Genomic DNA, 21,522 nt, shown 5'->3' on the forward strand with positions numbered 1-21,522 from the left:
GTCTATGTATCACAGCTGAAGCTTACACTGAGATGTGCAAATCTGAATCACGATTTTTGTGTTCTTTCACCATTATCCCCCTCTCGCATTGTTAGAAGGGAGTTTGGGCAGACAGCAGGCACACTGCCTAATGCACAAGCACAAGGAGCAGCTTACGTTGGCAGAGAAACTGCGGCAGTCCCCCCTGGAAACAGCTGCCTGGTACCTCGCCATCCGCTCTCTCAGGGAGATGGCCTGGTGTGGATCTGACACGCCCTCGCTCTCGGCAGCACTCTCTTCTGCAAGTCCACTCGCGGTCTTATTAGGGCCAACAGTCACTGGAAACAAATGTGGTATGTTCAAATATGTCAAGACTTGAAAAGAAAACAGCAGTACCTGGTGAACAGTGAAGATGTTTAAACTGCCTGGTCTCATTAAACAGACTACAACATTTCACACTGTCAGTGTTTCACAATCATCCTCTTTTTTTAAGTCTTCAAGTGAAGGTACAAATTCCTATGTAGGAACATATGCTGTGTGAACATCAAGAAATATTGTCTCCCTCCTACTCCTGCAATTATCATAGTGAATTGCTTGTGTTTATTAATAGATATATAATGTTAATATTTAGAATTCCTCAAATGCTATAAAGGCATTTACTTGTCTAACAACTTTATGAGGCAAGTGTTGTTATTGGCTGAAATTTCAATGTAAGAAAACAGAGATGCATGGACATTAAGAAAACATTCCCAGCTTCACACAATAAATGGCAGATTTGAACCTGGTTTAACTAAATCTTTTATAAAACTCAAAATCGCTCTTGACTTCTCTCTGCACCCCTCAACCTTCAAGAAGATATATATCAAGCTGAAATATGTGAGTGCTGTGAGAATTACAAACAGGATTTTTTTCTTTTATTCACAGTATTACACGAGAAAGGAATAATAATATCATTAGAAAGAGCTTTTTCAATCATCCATTTTCCCTTTTAAAGCCATCAACCTGATAAAAATTCAAGGTAGTATGAATTATCTGTCTGAAAACAGCAGAAGACTGATTCATGATCACAGGAACAGAAACAGAAATATCTCAGAGATCATCTAGTTTACCCTAATCTAACCAACTCCTTGTAGGCATACGAAGACATAAAAGATGTCTAAGCATTTCCTTTTGTGAAAGGAACATAAGGACTCTGTGGTTATTTAACATATGCTGCAAGTGACCACAAAATTAGTTTTTAAATTGTTCTTTTGTATGTTATCACTGTGCTCCATGTTCCATTATTCTTTCTTAGATAAGTTTGATTACAAAACAAATTCAAGAGCTCTGAGACAGTGTACACTATAGGGGTGTGTGTGTGTGTGTGTGTGTGTGCTTTTTAAGTCCATTCATCACTCACTTGTGTCCCTTCTGCCTTTGACGCTAAGGGTTGGTGGTTTCTGTGGCTCACAGGTTCGGGATCTTTGGTGTACTTTATTATCTAGTTTGGTTTGATTTAATAACCATGGACCAAGGTCCAGACAACCCCAGGTAACATCCAAATCATTGCCTCCCCTCTCTGTTCCCCGTCCCTCCTTCCTCAGCCCTCAGCCCTATATTCAACCATGTTGTTGAATTATATGCTTTTCCCGTTAGGGTATTTAAGGCTTATGTACTCAACAGCAGTTGAGAAAAACTTCTGTGCCCCAGAAAAAATGAAAAGTCATTGGCATTTTTACTCCCTCCCTGAGTATTTGATTTTCCAAGGAGACTTCCCATTCAAATAAACATTTTCATATATTTAATTAAAATTGCAAATCTATTTAATTCAACATGCCATCAAAAATACACAATCTAAAGGAATTAGATGTTGTATTATATGAATGCTATGATTGTGCAGCAAAAATATCAGTTATCTTTGAAATTCACCTGTCATCCAAAACTTCAAATCTTTTAAAAGAAAATTCCCCCAGTACATCCTGATAAAAAAGATATGCCCCAAAAAACATTAAAAGTTTTTCTCACATTGAAAAAAAGACATCTTTATTTTCCCTGTGGATTACCTGTCTACACAGCTGAAATTAGTTCGTATTCAACTGTACTGTTTTATTTTGTTGTGAATGAACTAGATCAATTTTATTGAACATGCCCCCTAAAGATTTTCCACATTAAAATACAAATTTTATTTTGTGTCTTATTCATTAAAGTTGTCATTCTTTTATTACTCTTAATAGGAAGTCAATTTATTTATTTTTGCTAAAATTTAAAGCAGTGTTTACTTTTCAATGTTCAGTTTTTATCACTTTTCATTCTATTCGAACATGCCCAAGGTTACTGGTTAAGAAAATTTTTCCCCTGGGTATTAAAATATTCAGACTCCATTGCATCCTAGCATTGAAGGCAGATCAGGAAAATACACACACACACACACACACACACACATTCTCTCTCTCTCTCTTTCATTATTCCCCCTTGCATCAATAATTGCATATTCAGGTAGCATCTTGGAGTAGAAAAATTGCCTTGAGCTCACAGGCAATATCTATGTGGTTTCTTAAATTTCTAAGACAACATCTATCATTTTTTCTGTCTTAAAAGTGAGACTACTGTAATCTTCAGTCTACTATAATGCAGTAAACCTATATACTTTTATCTGGGTGCTGAAAACACCTGGGATAAATATCTGTGGTTGGCAAAATGGTTCCTCCCTTAGTGATGTGTGTGAAAGAAACAGGAACATGAAGTGTCTCACCTCATAATGTTCTATTTGGAAATATTTGAATGTAATTTGGAAGGGAAAGTAGTGAAAATGAGATTAAGTATACTTTTAAAGAGAAACAATACATAGAAGAACAAAGAGGCCTGTTGACATACAATTCCTGTGGAAAAATATGGAATGATGAAAGAGGTAAATGTGTAAAACAGAGGCAAAACAAGCTATATGGCTGAAGTGCTCTGTGAAAAAGAGGCAAGGAAAAATGATGTTCAGATGACTCTTTTTGTAAGAAAGCCTTATAAATATTAATACTGCAAAATCATTTTGATAGAAGTCTCTTGTCTCTGGGGTTTAGAGGTAATTCACTGTGCAGATGAGTAAACAAAAATCCAGAGATCTTCAGTGGATTATCTGACAGCTCTAGAGTTAATGGTATGGCTGAGCTTAGGATCCATCACACTTTAAATATAGAAAGCTTTCATTTATTTGCATATATGAAAATAATTTCTGATCTAGTCAATAATTAATTCTCAGTGAAATACAAAAGTTTTATAAAACACAAATGATATATAGTCACTTTGAAAGAAAATAAAGCAGTAAAAATAAAATCTGTTATGATGGCAACTATTAGATACCATAGAATATGTTTTATAAGAACTCTGAAGTTGTTATGGAAAAGATTTGCATGATTTTTTAAAAGATTTATTTATTTTATTTGAAAGGCAGAGTTACAGAGAGAGAAGGAGAGAAAGAGAGTTGAGATCTTCCATCTGCTGTTTCACTCCTCAAATGGATCGTGGAGCAATTGGGACTCAAACTGGCGCCCATATGGGATGCCAGCACCTCACTCAGAGGCTTAACCTTCTACACCAGAGCGCCAGTCCCCATGATGATTTTTGTAACATAAAAATTTATAGACCTCAGCTAGATCCAATTTATGTCCATTTCTCTTTCTCTAAAGCATGAGAGACTGAGTGACTATAGATGTATTTTATCAAGCCTTAAACATATACTTTTCTTCTACAGCATTTAAAACTGAAATAACGATGAATCAGTGAAGTTTTTACAGAAATTCATTATGCCTTCCTGAATTTTACTGTCAAAGGAAAGTCCGTGTTTAAAGCAGTTTTGAAAAGATTTTATTTATTTATTTCAGAGGTAGAGTTACAGACAGTGAGTGGGAAAGACAGAGAGAAAATTCTTCCATTTACTGGTTCACTCCCAGAATGGCCATAATGCCAGAGCTGGGCCAATCCAAAGCCAGGAATCAGGAGCTTCTTCCAGGTCTTGCATGCGCGTTTAGGGGCTCAAGTACTGGGACCATCTTCTACTGCTTTCCCAGGCCATAGCAGAGAGCTGGGTTGGAAGAGGAGCAGCTGGGACTAGAAAGGGTGCCCAAATGGGATGCCAGTGCCACAGGTGGAGGTTTAACCTATTGAGCCACAGCACTGGCCCCTAAAGCATTTTTAAGAACAATTGAACCTCGGGTGGTCACCTGACGTCATACATAAGAGTGTTAATTGTTAAATTAACAACAGGAGTCACTGTGCGCTAACTCCCCATGCATGACCTCTGTCCTCAATGAGTTGTATTGAGAGTTAACTGTAAAACCAGTTCTCAAACAGTTTGTGTGTGTGTGTGTGTATGTGCAAATTGTTGAAATTTTTACTTAGTATAGCTTTGGTCTTCCATGTACAAAATTAATTGAAAATGAATCTTAATGGAGAATGGGACTGGCAAAGGGAGATGGAGGAGGAGGAGGGGTGGGAATGTGGGTGGGATGGCGGGTATGGTGGGAATAATAATTATATTCCTAAAGTTGTACTTACGAAATTTGTATTCCTTAAAAATAAATTTTAAAAAAGATAAAAAAGAACAATTGAATATTATTCCTTCCTTTCATATGTCTGCAACTGGATATAGAAGAGATCAGTTTCCTTGCAGGTGATAAAATAATGGTTCTAAGATTTCAGTATCAGAAAACAATGAGGAATAGTCAATGTAATTAATTCATCCTGCAATTTTCTTCTAATTTCATAACCTATTTTTTTTTTGACAGGCAGAATTAGACAGTGAGAGAGAGAGAGAGACAGAGAGAAAGGTCTTCCTTTCCATTGGTTCACCCCACAGATGGTCACTACAGCCGGCGTGCTGTGCCGATCTGAAGCCTGGAGCCAGGTGCTTTCTCCTGGTCTCCCATGCGGGTGCAGGGCACAAGGACTTGGGCCATCCTCCACTGCACTTCCGGGCCACAGCAGAGAGCTGGATTGGAAGAGGAGCAACTGAGACAGAATCCAGCTCCCCAACCGGGACTAGAACCCGGGGTGCCGGCGCTGCAGGCAGAGGATTAACCAAGTGAGCCATGGCGCTGGCCAAATTTCATAACCTATTAACAGAGAAAGAATTCTTCAAGTATGTGAAGGTTACTTCGCTGGCATTGTGGCATATCAGGTTAAGCTGCAGCCTGCAGTGCTGGCATCCCATGTAGTGCTGGTTAGAGTCTCTGCTGCTCCATTTCTGATCCAGCTCCCTGCTGGTGCACCTGGGAGGGCAGTGGAGGATGGCCCAAGTGCCTGGTCCACTGCATCCACGTGAGAGACCTGGAAGAAGCTCCTGGCTCCTGGCTTTGGCCAGGCACAGCCCTGGCCATTTTGGCCATTTGAGGAGCAGATCAGTGAATGGAAGATTGATCCCTTTCTCTCTGTCTCTCTCGCCCTTTCCCTCTGTAACTCTGCCTTTCAAATGAATAAAGATAATTTTTTTAAAAAATAAAAAACCAAATATGTAAAGGTTAATATTGATACATATTTAAAAGAGATCCTTAATACATTTAATATTAACATCTTAAATTAGCTGTGCAGGAAATTTCAAGTTTGGCACTCGACGGTTTATAAAATATGAGGTGAGCATTGTGGTGTAACGGGTTAAGACACAACTTGGGATGCTTGTCTCCCATACTGGAGCACTAGTTTGAGTCCCAGCTACTCTGCGCCAATCCAAACCCTGATAATGCATCTGGGAGGCAGCAGATGATGTCTCCAATGCGCTGGTTTATGCCACATATATGAGAGACCTGATTGGAGTTTCCAGCTTCTGGTTTTTGCCTGGTATAGCCCTGGTTACTGCAGGCAATTGGGGAGTGAAGCAGTGGATGGAAGTGCTCTCTCTCTTCCTCATTCTGCCTTGCAAATAAATAAATAAATAAGTAAATCAATCTCAAAAAAAGTTCTTGTCACACTAAGAAGTGATAAATATATCCTCATTTCCCATTAAACAATTATCTAAAAATCTGATACAAATTAGATAAATGATATCATTATAGTGTGTGTGTGTGTATAAGATATATATATGTGTGTATATATTCTTAGTGAGATTGGTAAGATTTCTTTTTGTAAAAAATACTTACTTCTTTATTCATTTTGAAGAGAGAGAGAATGAGAATGAAATATTCTACCCATTAGGTCACTTTCCAGCTGTCCACAACTGCTAGGGTTACACTGGGTCAAAGCCAGGAGCCTGGAACTCCATTTGAGTCTCCCAAGCAGGGGGCAAGGACTCAACCACTTCAGCCATCATCATCTGCTTCCCAGGCTGCATTAGCAAGACTCTGGGTCAGAAAAGGAATAGCTGGGATGTGAATCAGGCACTCTGATACTGTGGGTGTTCAAAGTGGCTGCCCAACAGTTGAGCCGCAAAGCTCACCCCTGAATTTTATTTCTTCATCACAGAAACTCCTCTCCACCACCCTGTTTTTCAAATGGATGAATGAATGAATGAATGAGTAAATCTTTTACAAAATTTACACAGGCAAATATCAATGAAGAAAAAGTCATTATGGTTATATTCCTTTAATTCAAACTGTTGTTAAACCAAAGAATATTAAATTAAATAGAGGGTCATTTTGTATACCAAAGATACCATCCCACTGTGGAGCTGTAATAATTTTATAACACTGCATGCTTGTCAGTACAGTATATAAAAAAATATACTATCAATAAACAAGAACAAGGAAAACCTTATAGATGGGTGACTTTGACATATCTTTCTTCATTGTTGCCATATGAAATTCCAAAAAAACCTATTTGAATTATATAATTAATATGGTTATTTTAATATATATATTGTCTAATAAATATGATTTACAAAGCAGGAGACAACTACCTATCTTCCAGATTTTTCCAGTCTAGTTGGAGAGAGACACAATTAATTATAAGCCCAATATGTTCATGCATTTGAATCAGGTGAGTTAGCAGCCTTTAGGGAGACATAATCCACCTGGGCATGTCAGTGAGGCAGGTGTCAGGAAACAAGGCATCCTGAAAAATGAAACATCTACACTGAAATGGAGTTGGCCATGTGAGTGTTCAAGAGGAAAATCCAGGAGCATGAAGCCTTAGCATTACCAGCAAATTGTGTTGGGAAAATTTGGTAATGATTTTGAGGAAAACATGAAAAGAGATCCTCAACTCACAGCATATTGCAAATGGGATAGCAGATAGGCTAAAGAGTTGTCTTTGAAAAACAATGAAAAGTTTATAGCCATAAGTAGTTAATAAAATGATTTCAATTGAATTGTCAAAGCACAAAAATACAATGTAAAAATTAATTTTGGCATAATTCATAAGAAAAAAGGAAAGCTTGAAAGGAACAATTAGAACAGATGATGTTATGTTAGATCTCAATAAAGAGGCTGGCGCTGCGGCTCACTTGGCTAATCCTCTGCCTGTGGCGCCGGCAGCCTGGGTTCTAACCCTGGTTGGGGTGCCAGAGTCTGTCCTGGTTGCTCCTCTTTCAGTCCAGCTCTCTGCTGTGGCCCAGGAAGGCAGTGAAGGATGGCCCAAGTGTTTGGGCCCTGCACCTGCACTGGAGACCAGGAGGAAGCACCTGGCTCCAGGCTTCAGATCGGCACAGCGCGCGTAGCTGCCATTTGTGTGGGATGGACCAATGGAAAGGAAGACCTTTCTCTCTGTCTCTTTCTCTCACTGTCTAACTCTGCCTATCAAAAAAAAAAAAGTCTCAATAAAGAATGCTAATAGGTCTGAACAAACACTAGCATTGTTATTAAGGTACAAAGGATTCAATAGAATGATTCACAAGTGAAAAAATAATAGCAAATATGCTTATAGTACTTTCTATGCATCAGATAGATATCCACCCATTTAATGCTCTCAATCACCCAAGGAGGTTAGAAACCACTTTTGTTTTTTATCTCCACTTTAACAAAAGGAAACAGGCACGCAGAAGGTGGTAAAACTTGCTCCAGATCAAGTGGCTTGTAAGCTGCAGAGTTGGGAAGGGAAGTCACACATTCTAGCTCCGGGATCTGTGCTCAACTAAGTTCTATGCCCTCAAGAAGTCTAAGTGTCCAAAGAATGAACAAATGAAAAATCACCTTTCCCAGTAAACAACGGAAGAAAAATTCAAACAACAAAGAGATATCTTTTTCTGTTGTGAACTTACTCATAATGCATATACAATGAAAATATTGAAAAAAAAATCCCTAGATGGCTAATGCAGTGTAAAATAATGATATAGAATAAATTCTAATTTTGAATAGTTTAAACTGTTTAGCAGAAAAACTAGAATTCGATTATTTTTCCTCAGAAATATGTGGAACTCTACCCAAGAAGCCTTATTTTAGTCCCAAGTAAGAACCAAGAAGAAACATGCTAGAAAGTCAAATGGGTGTCTGTGAAGCTGATGCGATCGTAGATACTGTGTTCAAGAAGGCCAGCACAGTTTTGGTGGCACCTCAGTAGCCCTGCTATTTTGTTCTGGGTACATTACAAAGAAGTCAACTGTTCAGTACTTAGACAGTTGATTTAGAACTAAATTTGCAGGAGTAATAAAGTAAATTCTATAAAGTCTAAATATATGATGGTAACTGAGTTTGTATTTGTATGCAGGATTTCATACCGATAGACACATCATGCCTCAGAGCTATTGGCATGACTACATTTTTCTGTAGATCTTAATATTTGCCTATCCCTCATCTAATGATAAAAGTCATCTCTTTTAAAGATTCAGAATGCTGCTGCCAAATCAAATTTGTAGTCAATTTTAGTTTTATATATTCTTATCCTCATTTAGATATTATAGAACCAAGAAATAGAGAACAAAAGGAAAAAAGCAAGTGCACTGCACAGCCCTGCAATAATTTATAGTTCTTAAAACCATGGAGAGGGAAATCAAAGGAGCAAAGAGAGTAGAAGTGCATGTCATGACAGCACAAAATCCATCTTGTAGCATCCTTCTAGCATATGAATACAGTGAATCAGATCTCATTTTTGAACTGTTCTCTCTCTGATCATATTACCACACAAATGCGTTGTGTTATTACATGTAAGAGGGTACTTCAAAAAGTTCATGGAAATATGCATATGATGAATAAGCTATGCATGGATTTCAAAATTTGTCCCATCAAAATAAACTTATCTTTTAATCCCACGTTCCATGCATTTTTTATTATCTATTTTATTTGAGAGTTAAGAGCTATAGACAGTGAGAGGGAGGGTCAGAGTGAAAGGTCTTCCGTTGGTTTACTCCCCAAATGGCTGCAATGGCCAGAGCTGCGCTGATCTGAAGCCAGGAGCCAGGCACTTCTTCTTGGTCTCCCATGTGGGTGCAGGGGCTCAAGCACTTGGGCCATCTTCTACTGCTTTTCCAGGCCACAGCAGAGAGCTGGACTGGGAATGGAGCAGCTGGGACTAGAACCACCGCCCATATGGGATGCTGGCACCAAAGGCAGAGGATTAACTTGCTGCACCATGGCACTGGCCTCTCCATGCGTTTTTGAAGTACCCCTTGTCACTTTCCAAAAAACATCTATCTATTCATATCTGGTTATTGTGCTTTATCAAAAGCATGTCTCATGGTAATGAAAAGGATTAGCTGTTGCTTCCTTGCTAACTCTTCCCTAGCTAGCATTCTCCTAGTCCATGATATTGGAAGGAATCCTGTAAATCCAGTTGCCCACCAGAGATGGTGATATTTAGCACTGTAGGAGGCAGAATATTTGTTCCCTCAAAGATTTCACATTGCAACCACCAGAACCTGTGAATGCTAAATTATGTGGCAAAAGGGAGGTTAAGCAGATGTGATGAAGAATTTTGAGATGAAGAGATGACTCCAGTTTATCTAGGTGGGTTCAATAAAGTCAAAAGGGTCCTCAGGAGTTGAAAGAGGGAGCAGGAGACTGAGAGACAAAGATGTGATGACAGGAGTCATAGAGAGAGACTTGCAGATCTATACTGCTGGCCTTGATGAATGAAGGAATACAGGAAGCTTCTGAAGGCTGGCAAAGGCAAGAAAACAGATTCTCTCCAGAGCTATTGGAGAAACCATGGCTCAGATGAAACTTCATTTTGGCTCAGTGATACTCATTTTGGACTTCAGAACTGGAACTGCAATACTGTATTTAATTTGTGCTGTTTTAATTTAGTATGTTTGTGGTCATTAGTTACAGCAGTGACTGAAAACTAACACAAGCATTCACTGTGCACAAACACATAGTTCTGTCCAAGTCAAGAATTACTACACACTAGGGTCTTTCTAAGGCATATGTCAGTTCCAGCTCCCCCCAACTTGTGCAGTTGTGTATGTATAAATGCCTGTATGATGGACACATCTTTGAAGTTACTCTTTATGCCCTAAAGAAGAAACGGCCACCTACTTACACATAAAACTCACTCCTAGGGACTGGCATTGTGGCTTAGTGGGTGAAACTGCTACCTGTGATGTCAGCATCCTTAGGGATGCCAGTTTGAGTTCCAGCTGCTCTGCTTCCAGTATAGCTCTCTGTTAATGCGCCTGGAAAAGCAGCAGAAAATGGACCAAATGCCTGGGCCCCTGTCACTCATGTGGGAGGCCTGGAGAGAGTTCCAGGCTTCTCGAGTGAACCATTGTTTGGAAAATCTCTCCTTGTCCCTCCCTCTTTCTCTGTAACTATGCCTTCCAAATAAATATATAAAATTTATTTAAAAAGTACTTGGATCTATTGTCCCATCAGATTCTAATCTCTCTGAATAAGAAAATAATCATTTATAATTATAGTAACTTCTTGTTCTAAAGATTCATCTGTTCATTTATCACCTCCCAGAAGGTACTTTTGGTACGAGAGCGGTTATGCATGCACAGAATTTAATAAGAAAGTAGATGATTATTAGTATAACAACATTGCTAGTTTGAGCATATTTGAAAATTTAATCATAGTTCTATTAAATATTTTTAAATTAGTTACTTGGCTTAGAAAATTGGCCAGCTTAAAAAATCAATAATTGACTAAAATTTCATTGAAATAGTAAAATGAATTAGAATCATTAAATGCCTGCAGATGATGCATATTTTTACAGTACAAGTTTCTTTTCTTGTTGGACGTTTCACTAGCATAATGAGAATTACGTGACATTATAATAATTAGAAATGTCAGTTAATGAGTATTTATTATGTATTAATCATTTTACATATATTGTATAATCAGTCTCATAAAAGTCATGTCTGGTAGGCAGTTTATTCCCATTTCCCTGATGAGGGAGTAATGATAAAGGTAAAGTCAAAGGTAAAGTCAAATAATAAGTCATTGAACCTGGCACTGATTGTGGGTATTTTCACCTACAAGGTTATTCAACTCTATACAGTCTCTTATGTGCATATTTTATCATTAAAAAACAGTGTTTTTATTTCAAAGACAATCTTTAATTAAGATAAATCTTCCTTTCTGCTTCTTAAATATTCACACATGAATTCTTTATAGATACTGATTTTAGTGTAATCTAAGAATAAATAAAAGGAAAACCAATAAACAATTTTGTTAACTCTAAATAGCTCCTTTTCATTCTTATAAACTTGAGTTTGAACTAGAAATCAAACCAAGTTATGCAGTTCGACTGCATTGGTCACTACAGACATTAAATCTGCGAAAGTATTAAATACAGATCCAAGTGGATGGCAAGCAAATGAACTACTGTGCCAGGCATTGTGCTCAGGGCTGGAGCCAGAGCAGTTGACATTAGATTCAGTCAAGTCCCACGGGAAAAGGGGAGAAAGGGGAAACTCCAGATAGATCCTTATGACATACAGTATATGTGGTGGGCTTTTAAGCCCAGAGTTTAAGATGTTTGTATCCTACATTGGAATACTTGAGTTCAATTCCCAGGTCTGGCTTCTGAGTCTAGCTTCCTACAAATACACACCCTGGGAGGCTCAAGCAGTTGGATTCCTGCTTCTTACGTTGGAGACCTGGATCAAGTTTGTGGCTTCAGGCTTTGGCATGGGCCCAGCCCGTTATTATAGGCATTTAGGAGGTGAATCAGTGGATTGGAGTGCGCTCTCTCAAATATTATTTTTTAAAGGAAGAAATACAATATCTTAACAAGTGTTGAGGGGTTGGTGCTGTGGCAGAGTGAGTAAAGCCATCACCTGCAGTGTTGGCATCCCATTTGGGTGCCGGTTCAAGTCCCAGATGCTCCACTTCTGATCTGGAAAGCGGTAGAAGATGGCTCAAGTCCTTGGGCCCCTGCACCTGTGTGAGAGACCCTGAAGAAAATTCTGTCTCCTGGCTTTGGATTGGCACAGCTCCAGCTGTTCCAGCTAACTTGGGAGTGAACCAGTAGATGGAAGATCTCTCTCTCTCTCTCTCTGACTCTCTGCCTCTCCTTCTCTCTATGTGTAACTCTGACTTTCAAATAAATAAATAATTTTTTTTTATAAAAAAAGAACTATTGGTTTAACTTCATGTCTAAAAACAGAAATATAAAAGGTTGTATCATTTCCATGCCAACTTCTAAATTAGACAATTTTCCAGGTGGCAGGCTGGGATCTGAAGAGGGCTCCAAGTCACATGTAGCTCTATTTTCCTGAGTTTTAATCCAGGCATAGAGGAGGTCCCTCTGCTGCAGTCCCACACATTTTATAATTATACTTCTGATTATATTATGTACTTATCATTCTTTTTTTTAAAACTGTTTATTTATTTGAGAGGCACAGTCACAGACAGAAAAGTCTTCCACCCACTTATTTACTCCCCAGATGGCCACAGCTGAGCTGATCCAAATCCAGGAACTTCTTCCAGGTCTCCTACATGGGTGCAGGGGCCGAAGCACTTGGGCCATCCTCCACTGCTTTCCCAGGCCATTAGCAGAGAGCTGGATCTGAAGAGGAACAGCTGGGACTAGAACTGGTGCCCATATGGGACATGCTGGCACCGCAGGAAGGGGCTTAGCCCACTACGCCTCAGTGCAAACCCGGTATGAGAGACTTACAGGTGTCTCAGTACTCTATGCTTCTCTCAACTTCCATTGGTGTGCAGGTTCCTCCAGAATAGGTTTGAAAACCGTTTTCTGCCAGTCTCCATCTTGGGCACTTCATGTACAATAAGGCAGGTTCACAGGGGCCTACCCATCAGCTTTAGACCCAGAAAACCTGATTTATAGTCTCTGACACTTATGTTTTTACTTGAAGCAAATTGCCTAACTTTTCTGAATCTCCATTATTTAAACTACAAAGGGCATGAATATAGAACCAGCCTAAATGGTTGTGGAGCTGAATGTTTGAAGAAGTAGAGTTTATGGAGTATCTTGCACATAGAAATAACAAATGCCCCCAGCTTCCAATCACACTGTGTTTTTATTATACATCTCAAGTATTATTATTCAGATACGAATTCACAGATAGGAAGTTTGCAATACAGAAAAATTCAGATGCTTCTCCACATCTGAAAACTGACTAATGAACAAGAGCAGGATTTCATTGTGCTCCATCTGAGTCGAAAGCCTCTTTATCGCCCCAAGAAGCGTTCCCTTCCTTTTTACAAGCCAAGGATCCACCACGTCTGACAGGAGAACACAGAATGGATAGTTACCAGTTGGCACTGGAGTGAGGAACTCAGCATAGTCCTACTGACATGGTTGTGGGATGCAGAAAATAATACAGAAAAGAAAAATCAGTAACTCAGTACATATGATATTTAAAGGTTTATCTTATCTGTGTTTTAGCACTAGTGAACTACCAATATTTCACCAGTAAGCATTATGAGTCTTCCAAAAATACAAAGCTCATGAAAATCACCAGAGCATATCACACATTGGTGACAAATTTGCTGCTCTCTCTGCCCCAAAGTTTTTATCTTCCCCTGAACTATGATTTTAAGTCAAACCACAAAACCATTGTTTCAAGGTATTTACTGTTTAAAATTTCCTATGAGGCTTGGGACCAGGGGGCCTTGACAGGACCATGCCAAGTGATAATAGCTGCCTTTGTGGCTTTCTCCCAAAAGGAGAGAAGGAAACACATTTTTCATGTACATTTTGTTCCATGTTGCTCTACAAAGTACCTGCATGTTCCAGAACTTTACATTGTGAAGAAAACTCCTAAATAAGGAAGTATTGTTATGTTCAGTTCGTTTGAATACAGATTATTATTATTTAAATCAAGTTCTCGCCCATTCTTGCAGTCTCTAATCAAGGAAACTGCCAAATTTCACATCACTCTACATTATTCCACCTCTTGCTGAGTTGCATTTTCTGTGGTATAATTTATTTTCCTCCCCCTTTATCCTATTGCTACTACTCCATTTCTGCATTTTCTGTTCCCAATCCTCCCTATGATATTATGTGTAGCTCAGTTACTAGGGGTCAATGCCTTTGTGAGGAGAATTTGTCTCCTTTATGTTTTTCTAGGCTGGAAATAAAAATGTGGGAAACAGCAAGCATATGTGCTCATCCTGCCATCCGTGGAGAGACAGTGGGCAAACCCAATCATTGATTAATAGCAAGTGCGCCTGGCTCTGAAAAACTGGCTAAAATATCCACTCCAGCCCTAAAGCCATAGGGGTCCCCTGAATGCACAGAAAGTGGTTGCATTCCGGGTTAAAGCAGTGTATCCGTAGATGGAGATGACCTACGCATAACAGCTTAAAGTCTTTTTCTAAAATGATTGGCTTTTGTATTACAGGCTTTGTAAAATTCCATATGAAGCTATTTCATGTGTATGGAACTATTTTGTTGAGCTCAAAGTACACTGTTGGCACTCAACAGTTCCAAAACAAGCAACAGTAATACAATGGAGAGGAACTTTAATCATTTCCAGCTTTGAAAACCATCTCCCTGGCTTGCTCATCTTTACGTTGTCTGAGTGTAGGCAGAGATAAGAAAGTTAATTACTCGTTGGCTATTAACTTAAATCATTTCGATGGTAAAAGCATTCTAAGCAGCCAAAACTGGATCTGTTTTTAATAATTTCTCAATTCTTTACTGTCTTCCTAGCTTTCTCCTCTCTGTTGGTGAGCATGTGAAATTTATTCTGACAAAGAATATTAAAGGAAAGTCCAAATCATCCAACTCACTCTCGCCAAGTTAGAAACAGGTGCTGTAGCAGCTTTTCTCCTACTAATCACACTTTTCCTTTGAATAATGAAAGGTAGTAAATCAATTTATCATTTGCCTTAGAGAAATCCAGCCCATGGATCTGACACTCTGTCCAGTAATCTTAAGTAAGTCTTTGTTTCAAATGCTCTCTCTGCCTGAGCATAGGTTTAGTTAAAGGAGGGAAACCACACCGATTCTGGGTCCTTTTTTTACTGAACGTTATTTGGAAAAGCTAAGCAATCCAGGAGCAAACTTTGAAATGCCTCAATAATGATTCATTGCTTGATGAATAACCTATTCCTCTGGGAGTAAATTCACTTTTTTAGAGAAAAGATGTCTTTAGGAAAAACTCTACCCAAAGCTTTGAACAACTTCAAAACAATGTGGTCTGCAATTATTTAATTGTGAGTAGAAGCATAGAATGACTGATGATAAACGGAATTGTTAGGAATCAATATAGGAAACTGCTTTTCTTACCAAAGCGATGGATTCTTGTAATGTGCTCTGAAATAAAAGTGAAATGCTTGCTTAATTTGGACAAAATTGCCATCTTGTTCAGACGTCTGTACTGTCAAAATTGTTTTCTGATATCTGTCCTCTGTAATTGCAGGGTACACTGGATAATGTTGTATACATTTTAAACAAGTTTTTAAAAATTTAGAAGAGAGATGTTTACAAATGAAAGCTTATAATAACCTTAATGTATGAAAACTTTGAATCAATCAGTTACTGGATTACTCCCTCCTGTCACCATTAACCTGACCCAAATACCCTTTGCATAGAAATGCAGCATGTAATTTCAAAAGAAAGATATGATGTCAGATTTCTAATCATATGCTGGTACTAGGAACAGTTTCCCAAGAGTAGAAGTAATTTAATAGTCTTCCCTTCTTAATATACACATGCAGGGCATAGTTAGTAAGTCTCGTCATCCCTTAATTTATTTACAGTTATTTATCTTCAAAAATTTGGGATTTGGCATTTGTTTCTTTCCACTCAGATCCAAAACTTATTCTTTAAGTGTACTCTAAATGGAGAAACTCAATTTATGCTGTTTATTGTCTACCGTTTTTTAAAGGGTGAAGTAAAAAAAAATCAGCCTTTAAAAATTATTCTGGTAGAAACTTGCTCTTCCCCATGCATATTAAGACAGTAATATCTGTGAACAACAAATAATTTAATTAAACTTGCAAATAAAAAATTCCTGGGCCACTGGTATTTAAACTCAAGTGTACTGGAAAGTGAGGGGAGAAAAGCTGGAATGGAGGGGTGGGCAAATGAGAAAATAAATTACAAATTTTTATATGTTGGGTTTATTTGGAAAAAAAAAAAAAGGCCTTCACAGCTTCTTTTCACACCAAAAGCCTGGGATGATCACCTCAACTTAGTGTAATTTAGCATTGCCTTAGGAAAACTCACCCAAAAGAGAACAAGCTCACCTATAAACAAACTTAAGTATAAGTTAAGCATCTTCTTGTTTGTCTAAAAAAGTTGCTTTTAAAATTTACCCCTGACTATAGAAATCAACCATTAACCAGCAACTTGGCATCAGTTTTCATCTCTAAATCTTCTAGTATCCTGCATAGCCATATCTATTTGGATTTCAGACGCAGCATCCATAGGTTAATCTGTTTATAAAATGGCAGCACTGCAGTGTCAGGATGGAAGATTGGCCAGTACGCAGTGGCCAGGACCACCCCTTATAGAACTGCTTCTCAGGGGCCGGCGCTGTGGTGTAGCGGGTAAAGTTGCTGCCTGCGGTGCCAGCATCCCATATGGGCAGCAGTTCGAGACCCAGCTGCTCTACTTCTGATCCAGTTCTCTGCTATGGCCTGGGAGGGCAGTGGAAGATGGCCCAAGTCCTTGGGCCCCTGCACCCACATGGGAGACCCGAAAGAAGCTCCTGGCTCCTGGCTTCGGATTGGCGCATTTCCGGCCATTGCGTCCATCTGGGGAGTGAACTAGCAGATGGAAGACCTCTCTCTCTGTCTCTTTGCTTCTCCTCTCTCTGTGTATAACTCTGCCTTTCAAATAAATAAATAAATCTTTTTTAACAAAGAAATGCTTCTCACATTGGGGTGGGGTAAAAACAAAGCATTTCTCAGATGTGCTTCAGCTTTCCCCAACACTGCATGGGAGAGGCCTCCCTAACACTTCTGCAGAACTGGTTAACAAATTTTTATTACCTGAACTAAAATTTCCAGGTTCCCAGGAAGCAAGCTGAAGATTGAGATTTAAATGGACAACTTTACAAATATTTCACATTTATCATGATGACTGATATGCAGTGGGTTCTCATTAAGCATTTATGGAATGTGTTTATTTTGAAGTAATTATGACATCCAATGCCCATCTTTTAATGGTTCCTGTTGACAGTTTTTCTTGCTTTCATTCTTCCAGCTTTTTAAGTAGCAGAAATTAAATTTTTTATTCTAGGAAAGTGGTTATTAAGCAACACAGAGAAAGTATGTGAAAGTTAAAGTAGAACTTCAGGAGGGAACAAAACTAAATGCCTTGACTGCGAACCTCCCATAAAGAAATGTGGCTCATCACCCAAAGTGCTGAGCAGGGCACTACTTGAGCAGGTGAAAATTAGAACTGTGCAAAAATGTTTGCTTGGAAAGTGAAACCAGCCGTCTTTGAGTTTTGTGCCAAAATTCATTTCTGCCAGATTTTTCCTAGTCTTCCATAGACGCAAAATGTAATTAGAAAAGTGTTACAGCTAAAAATGTCCAAATGCATTCAATTTGCCTATCACATTCTTGAAGCAGAAGAAGATAACAAGTCTCCCCTGCTCAAGTATAGACAGACCATACAAACAACACACACACACACACACACATTTTCTTTGAAGGACAATATAATCATTAGCAGTGTGCTGCTTGCTCTCTGGGGTTGGGAAGAAGAACCTCAGTAGGCTTTCCAGGTGTTCCAGTGCACTCTGATGTTGGAAGCCTGCCAAGGGAAGCAGGTGTGACACCAAGCCCTAGGTCCCACGCACCAGCAGTGCAGAGCCTCAGGAAAATGTCATAAACCTGACCAAGCACAACACTTGCTTTCCATAACAGAAAGTATCCCAGAGAAGGATCCTAACACCTGATGTTGTACAGCACGATCTTCATCATTCTTTATGAAATGGAGTTAGTGAGTGACTTGGAGCAGACACAAATAGCATTCATCTCTTGTGACCGGCCTCCTGAAGCCCCTACACCCATGCACACACCCACATCACATACCACACACACACACACACACACACATGCACTCCTGATCCAACCATGTATCATCTATAGGCCTCCATCCCAGACTTTCCTTTTCATTTTTTCACATACACTCTATGAGCTTTTTTACCCATATTGTACCCAATGCCCATTGCTGGTAATATTTTATCCCTTAACTTCTGTTGCCAAAACTTTGAGAATTCAACATGTCTTTTCTAAAAAAAATATTACCTGCCATTGTGCTTCTATTCTCAAATTTTCTGATTGTATATTAAACTAGAGAACATCTGGGATTGCCAGGTTTAATGACGACCATAATAACTAGTCAGCTAAAGTGACAAAAACACTTGCAGAAAATTTTCAAATGTAAAAATTCATGAACTTTTTTTTTTTTTTTTGACAGGCAGAGTGGACAGTGAGAGAGAGAGAGACAGAGAAAAAGGTCTTCCTTTACCGTTGGTTCACCCTCCAATGGCCGCTGCGGCTGGTGCACTATGGCCGGCGCACTGCACTGATCCAAAGCCAGGAGCCAGGTGCTTCCCCTGGTCTCCCATGTGGGTGCAGGGCCCAGGCACTTGGGCCATCCTCCACTGCACTCCCGGGCCACAGCAGAGAGCTGGACTGGAAGAGGAGCAACCAGGACAGAATCCAGTTCCCTGCCCGGGATTAGAACCCGGTGTGCCAGCGGAGGAGTTTTGAGTATGAGTGTGGGTATAAAAGTTCATGAATTTGTGGGCCAGCGCCGCAGGCAGAGGATTAGCCTATTGAGCCGTGGCGCCAGCCCACAAATTCATGAACTTTTATACCCACCCTCATACTTGGTATCCTGGGTATGGGAACAACAATAGCAGATTGTGGGAGAAAAGTTGAATTGGCTTCCAGTGAGGTGTATTTTGCCCAAACTGTGGGAACCTAAGGAACAGGCATTCCATGGTAGCTGCACTGCTGAAGCTGACAACCTCATCCAGGCTGAAGGGAGGGAGAACTGAGTCTAGCAGGCTGCCTTTAACTTCTCCAAGCTACCCCTAAAGCCTGGAGGCAGGAGCTTCCAACACATCTGAATTGTTCTAGGTCTCTGTTTTGAAATATGTGCCCCAGTCAATCAGAAGATCCATCCTGCCTGCCTTGTCCCCTTATTTCTGACATGAAATTTATGCTGCTGTTTGTGGTTCAGTTTTGTTGCTTGAACTTGACACATTGCACCATTTTACTAGTATATGATTTTGTGTTTTATCTTCTACTATTAGATTCTTCTGTGCCTTTTCTACTTTAGATTCGCATGATAAAAAAATCTGGTCTCCACAGTCACATTTTTCAGAGCCTACCTCCGAGAATTCTTCCGTTTTTACTCTGATGCTGTGAGTGGATCTAAGAAATAGGGAGATGAGTCACGTAAAGGCAGAAGGGGCTTCTGAGACTGTGGAGATTGTGTGAGGGCCAAGGCTGGTTTCAAATGATTAGAAAGAATACTTGGAGAGTCCAAGGACCGGGTCAAAGAAATAACAAGGTCTAAAGTATAGGTTGAAGAATTCAGTGTCTTTAAGCAATGTGATGTTGACAACATGAAGGATAACAGACGGTTATTTCTTTCAAGTGTTGGAATAATTATAATAGAGAGAGGAAACTTAATAGCTTTCTGAAACTTCAGAGAGGACAGAAATCTAATTTGAACTGAAGAGTGCATCCATGAAAGACAAGAATGCCTTTAACAACACAACAACCTATTAAATCAAGCAGACAATTTTCTCAAACAGTTTGTAGTGTGTTGCTATTTTGAACGTTCAGCATATAGAGTAACTGAGTAATTTATGTTCTTATCTGGTTCTCTGGGAATGTATTAATAATGATTATTATGTTATACTAGACTCATACATTAAATAATAACAATAGTGGTATTAAAAGCTTATGCTGCACTTACTATGTGCCTGACACCAATATTTTAGGCCCTTTACAAATACATATTTAAACTTTGAAATCCTAAGAGAGAATACTACAAGTATCTTTATTTTCAAATGAGGAAATGAGACAGAGTTTGCCCAATATCAATCAGTAGGTAAGTGTCAGAGCTAGAATTTAAACCCTGGCAGCTGGTCTCCAAGTCCATGTTCAACATTTTCTGGTTTTCCAGTAAAGAGTTATGTAGAATTCATTGAAACCTTTTCTGGTTATGGGAGATGCTGTTTTTGTGATTCTGGTGAACTAAGAGCACATCATCCATTTAAGGATACTTATAGTTCTGGGGTTAAGAAATTTTATTAAGAATTATTTTAATAAAAGTAAGGAATGGATAAAGGAAAGAGAAAGAGGGAACACTGTAAACAGTTGGTGAAATCTTCATAATTTCAAGGATTGATTGAAATGCAAAGATGGTATCAATAATGAAATTTTATAGATCGACCCATGGAGCCCTTTTATGTACTCCCTTCTAGAAGAGTAATCCCATAAAACACTTTTATTATTTATTAGGATTTATCTTGTCACTTTCTCAATACAAATATTTATGAAGTCCTCTTCCCGGCTTCCTGCTCAGTGTTAACATGATGAGTAAAAAGGGACGGCATTAGGCATGCTATTGCGGTTATTGGTTGCTGAAGGCTACTCATCATTTTTTGAATATCCAATTAGAATTTGAGAGTATGAGAGAAATGAAGAACAATATGCAAAAAGCATGTACAGCACTATGTTTTATAGAAAAGAACATGAAGTTACTTCAAAATGTTAATGGAAAGTGGAATTAACAGATAAGTTAATTTTGGGGCTGGCATTGTGGTATAGCAGGTTAAGCCTCCACCTATGATTTGGCATCTCTTGTGAGCACTGTTTCCAGACCCGGCTGCTAGACTTCCCATCCAACTCCTTGCTAATGCACCTGGGAAAGTAGAAGAAGATGGCCCAAGTCCTAGGGCCCCTGCACCCTCATGGGAGATGCTGAAGAAACTCTGGGGACCTGGCTTTGGCGTGGCCAAACCCCAGCTGTCATGGCCATTTGGGGAGTGAACCAGCAGATGGAAAATCTCCATCTCTTTCTCCTCTCTTTCCCTCTCTCCCTCCCTCCCTCCTTCTTTCTCTGTAACTCTACCTTTCAAATAAATTTTAGAAATCTTTTAAAAAGATGTTCATTTTGGCATCAAAATTAGAAACTCATGCATAGTTTTCTTTAATATGCATTTTCTATGAACTTCGTGAAACACCCTTGTACATGCATATATATGTACATATATTATACATACAGATTTGTGTATGTTCATGATGATATTTGAACATA

At 39.1% G+C, this 21,522-nt stretch overlaps 1 protein-coding gene across 3 annotated transcripts in view; it reads right to left on the bottom strand.

Annotated features, from left to right (window-relative positions):
• Positions 1-21,522, bottom strand: part of XIRP2 (xin actin binding repeat containing 2) — a 77,794-nt gene that overhangs the window by 50,215 nt on the left and 6,057 nt on the right. For 2 of the 3 annotated variants that reach the window (XM_017342905.3, XM_008258698.4), the window contains exon 2: positions 157-317. In XM_017342905.3, coding sequence (XP_017198394.2) covers positions 157-213 — 57 coding nt within the window. In that variant the 5' untranslated portion in view covers positions 214-317. The remainder of the gene's footprint in view (positions 1-156; positions 318-21,522) is intronic. The other variant, XM_008258699.4, reaches the window with a different exon arrangement.

The sequence above is a fragment of the Oryctolagus cuniculus genome, chromosome 3 (assembly GCF_964237555.1).
Source record: "Oryctolagus cuniculus chromosome 3, mOryCun1.1, whole genome shotgun sequence".
Lineage (NCBI taxonomy): Eukaryota > Metazoa > Chordata > Mammalia > Lagomorpha > Leporidae > Oryctolagus > Oryctolagus cuniculus.